This window comes from Octodon degus, unplaced genomic scaffold, assembly GCF_000260255.1.
Source record: "Octodon degus isolate 3935 unplaced genomic scaffold, OctDeg1.0 scaffold00001, whole genome shotgun sequence".
Taxonomy (NCBI): Eukaryota; Metazoa; Chordata; class Mammalia; order Rodentia; family Octodontidae; genus Octodon; species Octodon degus.
In genome coordinates, this window is record NW_004524577.1 from 38,669,748 (window position 1) to 38,676,737 (window position 6,990).

Here is a 6,990-nt window from a genome sequence, read left to right on the forward strand (position 1 = left end):
AGCCATGAAATCTTCAGGGGCTTCTGCTCTTCCCAGCACTCTGTGCTTCATTTTCATAAAGAAATACATTCTGTAGCTTAGTCTAGCCTGCACCATGAGTCTACCCTCACTTTGCTTCTCTTGATGTAAAGACAAAGAGAGGGAGCACCTTGGTGTTCAAGATTACTTACTATTCTCTGAAAATGATTCTGAGAATCAATTTGGTACTTTTATGTACTTAGTATGTATTAAGATCCTCATATGTGCTGAAACATGTACTAGACAAGTGCAAAAATGTCACAGTTGATATCAAACTCAGAAGAATTTCAGATGCTACCAAAAAATAAAAACACAAACTAAATTGAAAACCAAGTCTCATATACCTAAAAAAATTCTTGTAAATGTCTCCACTTGATCCTTGGGAATGTTTGCTTCTAGTCTGCTTTGTAATTCAATTTAAATCAATCTTATCTTGCAGAGACTGTTTTTGAGGAAGGCACAGTTAATATGCTACAATTGGATTGACCACGAGTCAGCTACTGAGGGTTTGGAGCCTTTCCAGACCGTTCTGACTGTCTTATCTAGTCCTATGCAGAAGTAAATCCTTGTTATTTGTTTAAAAGCAGCTGTATGTTCAAAATAAAGCGCAAACTATCAGTGCACATTACCTAGGCTTATTTTCTTGATACACACGATACCAAGTTTAAGGGAAAAAGAAACACAAAGACATTTAAAATGTGATGGGTGCAATGGGTTGAAGAGCTGTTTGTTTTTATCGTTCCTTACCAATTTGAGAAGACCATTTGACATATTTTAGGATCCAGAAATGGCTTGTTTGATGTGCTATTATAGTTTGGATCTGAAATGTCACCACAAAGCCTCATGTTTGGAAGGTAATTGTATCACAAGGGACTATACTCATTGGTAGATGGGTCCACTGATGAATTTGTAGGTAAATATGCTGTTAGGGGGTGGGACCCTGTCAGAATAGGTGTGTCACTTGGAACTTGACCTGCAAGGTCTTCTTCTCTGGCTCCTCTTTTTTCTCTCTGCTTCCTGGTGACCAGGACATGAATAGCTTTCTTCCATGGTAGACACATCTATCACACCATTCTTTCTTTGAAGTCATCTGACATGGACTGAAGATGTGAACTCAGATAAATCTCTTGTCCCTTAACTAGTGTACATAAGACATTGTGTCTCAGCAGTAAAAATGTGACTAAGGCATACTTTTGTACCATAGTGAGTTCATTGCTGTGACTGCTTCACAACATCATTTAGAAGTCTTAAGGTATAAAAACTAAAATAAATTCCTCCAAAAGACTTTGTTTTGAGAAGAGCATTCCAGGATGTCGTGGTGGAGATGGGCCAGTCCCCTGTGATTCAGGTCACAGGCCTATAGGTAGTGGGTACTGAAGCCATGATGCAAGGGGACCCTGCTACTTCTCATGCTATGAGCAGACTTTGACATCGTCCATATGGTACTGGTTCTACAAGCATGCAGAGTACGAGAGTTGTAGGTCACAGAAGCTTCCACCCAGATTTTGGAAGGCCTGGAAGATGGCAACATGCCCCTGGGATGGCAGTTAATTTAGCTGTGAGAGTGAAGATGAACATTTAATGGGTATCCCATGAAGTTAAAAATGCCAGAAACATGGCACATTTGCTAAGGAAGAGTATAGTGAGTGAGGTAAATGACACAAAGGGAGAGGTTACAAGGTCTGCAAAAGGCAATTATGCAGGGGTAAGGATGCCAAAGCCTTTTGGAGTTCACACTTTTCCACCTCTTATCCTAGGTGTTAGGCTTGGATCTATGATATGTAATGTTTACCCTGCTGAGTTTTGGTCTTGCTTTGTTCCAGTTTCTTTCTATCTGCCTATTTCTTCATTTTGGAATCAGAATGTATACTCTGTGCTACTGTGCATCTGCACTGTTTAACTTTCTTTTTGACTTTCACAGATGCTCTCTGAGAAGAAGTTGCCTTGAGTCTCAGAGAAAACTTTGGACTTGGACTTTGCAGCAGTGCTTGAATTGTTAAAACTTTGGGGGACTCTTAGAGTTAAACTAACTGCATTTTCCACAATGAGTTGTCTATGAGTCTCTGAGGGCCAGGAGACCTTGAATCTGATAAGTCCTCACCAAAGTCTAATGTGTTTGGAAGGTGATTAGATCATGGAGGTTGTATACATTTCAGTGGATTGTTCCACTGATGAGTTTATGAGTAAATATACTGTTAGGAGGTGGGTCCTGGTTACAGTAGGAAGTTTTATGGGGCCTTGACCTGGAAAGATATAGCCCCCTCTCTGGCTCATGTCTTTGTTCTTTGCTTCCTGGCAGTCCAGGCAAGACAAACTTTCCTTCATGGAAGGCCCTTCTACCTTGCTGTTCCTGTCTTTCAGACAAGTAACTGAATATGTGAGCCAAAAGTAATCTTTTCTTCTCTAAGTTGTGTCTGTGAAAAGTTGTGTCTCATCAACGAGAAAGTAACTAAGACATCTACCTTAGCATGAACATCCATGTCTGATATGAGGGTTTTCCCTCTCTTGCTCTTTGAATGGAGGAGGAGGATGCACAGGCAGAGAAAGATTAGAGATGTGCTAGCCTTGGCCCAAAGCAAGCCAGCCAGGTTGGACTGTGTGCACTCAATCCGAAGAGCTTTGATTTTGTGTTAGTTTCCCCACCCCCTCCCACCCACACCAATCCAGACATTTCTTTGGCTGCAGATTAAAGTTGATTCTATTGTTACTCTTGCTTCCATTTCCTAACTCTTTATACTCATTTCTAACTTTCCTAGTGGAATTCATTTATCTGGGCCCAAGTTTTGAGAAAACTAGATAAAAATCCCATAGAGATCATTCTGGGACAGGTGGCTTTTGTTTTCAAGAAACTGTTGGTCCCTTCCAGATGACTCATTCATGTAGTTTCACTGTCAATTCAGTTGATCATATTTTCTATACTCTTCTTTATATTGAATTTGGATTATCATTATGGTTTTTGTATTCTCAGTGTACATTTTTTTGTTTTTTAGTAATTAACTAGAGTTGTTTTCAATTTCATTCACCTTTGTGTTCCATTGTAGAAAGTATTAATGACTTTGTATGCTTCTTAAATGAACAAATTCCACTCCATGCCTTCTGAATCATGTCTGGTATAGTTGGACACTTCACCCAGGTAGGTCACTTGGGTGTCATTTGTACATATTTGATTTTGAAATCCTTGTTCTAGTTTTTAGAACCATTTTGTTCATGGACTGGAGTTCTAGTATCATCATTTTCCATCCATGTGGTGCTAGATAAGTTATGTAACATCTCTAGGCTTCAGTTTTCTCATCTCTAAGATAGAGACAGAATAATACCTAGCTCTTGATGCTTTCTTGAAAGTTAAATGTGGCAATCTGTATAAAGTGCTTAGCATGCTGTGGTACTCATTGTAAGATGTCTACAAAGATAGTTATTATTTATCCCTAATCCAGCTAACCTTTCTCTTCTCATAAAGTGGTGTTAAACAAAGTTTGAACAAGAAAGATTTTCCTAACTAGGGGCTTAAATTATGAACCAGGGTACTGGAATCATTGGCTGTGGAAACATGATTGTATTGTAGTAAGAAACAGAATGCATGATTTTGGTTGACATTTTGGGGATCTTGGGGCAATTGTTTAACATTTTTATGGCTCATTTTTCTCATCCACAGAATGAACATGATAATTGTAGCTACTTCATCATATTGTGGAAAGGAGTAAAACAATGGGTCAAATGGGGAGGCCCAGTGCTTGGCACATACTCTACCCTCAACAGATGTTATCTGTTATTGAAAAAAATCAATATTCTACCTGTTATATGCCTAGTTTCTTCTGGGGGAGGAATATAGAGTACTTGAATTGAATTGTCATAGGCAATTTGCAGACTGAAACTCTCGCCTTCATCCCCAATTCCCCAGTTCCCTGAACTCTAGTTCCTGGCTCATCTCACTAAAATTACACTTTCAGAGACCAATCATCAACTCATACCCAATGGGGTCCAATCCTCGTGCCTTACAGAGGCACAAGGATTTCCAAGGTTACTAGCCTAACATCATTAATTCTCAATAGAGGAAGCTCTGTCCTGTGGATTTCCCACAGCTAATTTGTGACCAACCAAGTGTTATTCACTTTTACTGGGCTGTTTATTTACCAAGTGCCAGTGGGTTTATTTCATTTTAACAAATTGGGCAAGGGCCTAACAATCCAACATGTAGCCCATGTATGGACTCTCCTTTCTTCTCTTTCATTCTGTTTTCTACGTTTCACAAATCTTGCTTAATAAGGCCCAGTGCAATCAATATTTTAAGAGAGCTCTTCTGTTTTCCCAAGTGGGACATACACCCTGTGACCCTCCATAGCTTGAAGACCTTATTTTCTGACCAGCAATGTTTTCTCTCCCTGTGACTTGCCTCTCTAAGTCTGCGTTCTTATTTTCCTGCTGGTTCTTTTGTTTCCTTGGGCTGGCTGCCTTGTTTGACAGTCTTTAGCAAGGCATCTGATAGATGCCAGGAGGTGAGGGGAAGGGCTCTGAGTGAACACCATCATTGGATGAGGAGGCTCAGTGATGGATGAGCCTTCTCTCCAGGGAGTTTTGGGTCAGAAGAAGTCCAACAGATAAGTTTTTCCAGAACTGAGTAACCAAGCAACAGTGCCAGGAGGATCTTACCTCTCCTGTGGTTTTCTGTATTGGTGTTAAAGCAAGTCCTCAGCAGCAGTGGCACATCTTACTAGAAACAGAACTCCATCCATGATAGACTTAGATCTATATGACACCACTTGCTTTAGAAATAACATTGGAGGAGGAGGAGGAGGAGGAGGAGACTAAGAGGCAGGAAAAGAGGATCTTTAAAAAATCCCTATCAAAATATTTTCTTTCTTCTAAGTATTGAAAAGGCACAATGTAACCCTTTCTTCTTCCAAGTGATCTCATAGCTATTTATTGAGGGGAAATACCAAATGCTTATTATTATTATTGCAGAGGCTTCTTCAGTCCCGATGATTCATGTCGCTATCATTTTCTTCCTGACTGCAGAGCCTCTGAGACAATGCTACACCCCAAGTGATATGTTGGTGTCAGAACAATTCCTGTCCTGAAGGGGGTATTTGACCTTCTTTATTCCCCCTTCACAGATGTCCTTGAGCCTTTGAGACGGATGTGAGTGAGTTTTTCAGCCCTCATGCAAAACAACCATCTAAACATAACAGATGACATCAGCTTGGGCTTTTCAATTCCTGGATGGCAGCAGCGTGTTAATCCAGCCTTCATCCTGGATTTCATAAACTAAAACAAGAGAGGCTGCAGGAGGACAGCGCTGCCGCTGGGTTGAGGAAATTGATGACGGGGAAGCACACGGGCAACCCAGTGTATAAAACTGATAACTGTGTAGGCAGAGAGGCTCAGCTACCACTTTGGACGGCTGCTTCCCACAGCAGAGACCACAACGCGGGGAGCTGAGCCCGAGCCAGCAGGGAAACATGAGGAGCCTTTTGCTGCTGACCACACTCCTTGTACCTGCCCACCTGGCTGTGGCGTGGAGCACCAAATATGCGGTGGATTGCCCAGAGCACTGTGACCGTAGCGAGTGCAGGAGCAGCCAGCGCTGCAAGAGGACAGTGCTGGACGACTGTGGCTGCTGCCAAGTGTGTGCCGCAGGGCTGGGAGAAACTTGCTACCGCACAGTCTCGGGCATGGATGGCATGAAATGTGGCCCAGGGCTGAGGTGTCAATTTTACAGTGAGGAAGATGATTTTGGTGACGAGTTTGGTATCTGCAAAGGTAAAGAGAGACCCCTTTGTTTCCCCACCCCTGAACAGGGCTCGCTGGGGGCTTTTAGCCAGTTTGGGAGGTGAGGGGTTTGCAACTTTGGACTCAGAGGAAAAATGCTTGTCTCATGCAGCTGCTGTCCTAGTTAGAGTGAGGAGGGGAATTCTGCAAACAGCCACTGAAACTGGTGAGCAGGAAGGCACAGAAAGAATGCAGCACGCCACACGTTGTATTTAGAGAGCTAAGAAAGTTGCAGTGGAATACTGTGTTGCCTCTTTTTCTGGAAACCTTTAGAAACTTGACAGGTAATTTGTTGTGAATGGTTTAGACGCTTACTCTCCCGAAAGGCAGTGATTACAGGGGTCCCGCTGGATAACCTCCGGGAATGATTTCTGGCCCCAGGATTTCACACTTTGATCTTGAAAGGGTCACAGGATGGAGAGCCTCATGCAAGACCGAGTAGAGCTGCAGAACACTAATGCCCTGTATGGAATTCAGTGGGTTTAAGTCATCTAACAGAATAATTGATATTCTCACAAAAAAGTCCTCTGGAGTAGAAAATGTTTCTTTGCACTTAATAAGCGTTTTGGCTACGTGGAAAACTAGTAGACAATGTAGGATAAAAAAAATGGAAAGAAACATAAGCATTGGAAATCAGTGCAGAATAAGTTTATTTCATAGAAAGTTGATTACTTTACAGAAAAATTTATCAGATATAAATTATAGTTAAATGACACTGGTAAACATGTGTAGAAATTATTTGAAACTTAATGAGTGTGGTTTAAAATGTTTAGAATCAAAAGAATGGTGACTGAATATATAGATACTCTACGCTCCCATCATTAAAAGCTGTTCTGAAATATAGCCCAGGCTGTAGTGCTGCTCCTCAATTTTGCAATGCAAAGAAGCTCAAGATTGTAAAATTTTAATATTTTATGTATTTAATACAATCATATTCTTTCATGAATGAATTATCCCATATTAATTTCACCTAATGAATTCTTCCTTTTCATTTTCTAATTTATAAGTCAATCATTTTTTATCTATAAAACTTATGAAGAGTTAAGAAAGACTTTTTGACTTAAGCATTTTTTGACCAATTTTGAATGCTTATATCTGGTAATCTGAGCAACTACTTTGAAGACAATGATATGCACTATAACAACCATTACTGAATCCTTGTCAGCTTGTTTTCTGACATTATATAATGCTTATAATGTTATTATT

The 6,990-nt window shown here is 40.7% G+C and overlaps 1 protein-coding gene across 1 annotated transcript in view; it reads left to right on the forward strand.

Annotated features, from left to right (window-relative positions):
- Nucleotides 1-5,299: 5,299 nt before the first annotated feature.
- The window catches only part of Esm1 (endothelial cell specific molecule 1), a 20,858-nt gene continuing 19,167 nt past the window's right edge, over nt 5,300-6,990 (forward strand). The window contains exon 1 of the mRNA XM_004623095.2: nt 5,300-5,775. Within this exon, the coding sequence (XP_004623152.1) occupies nt 5,475-5,775 (301 nt within the window). The 5' untranslated portion in view covers nt 5,300-5,474. The remainder of the gene's footprint in view (nt 5,776-6,990) is intronic.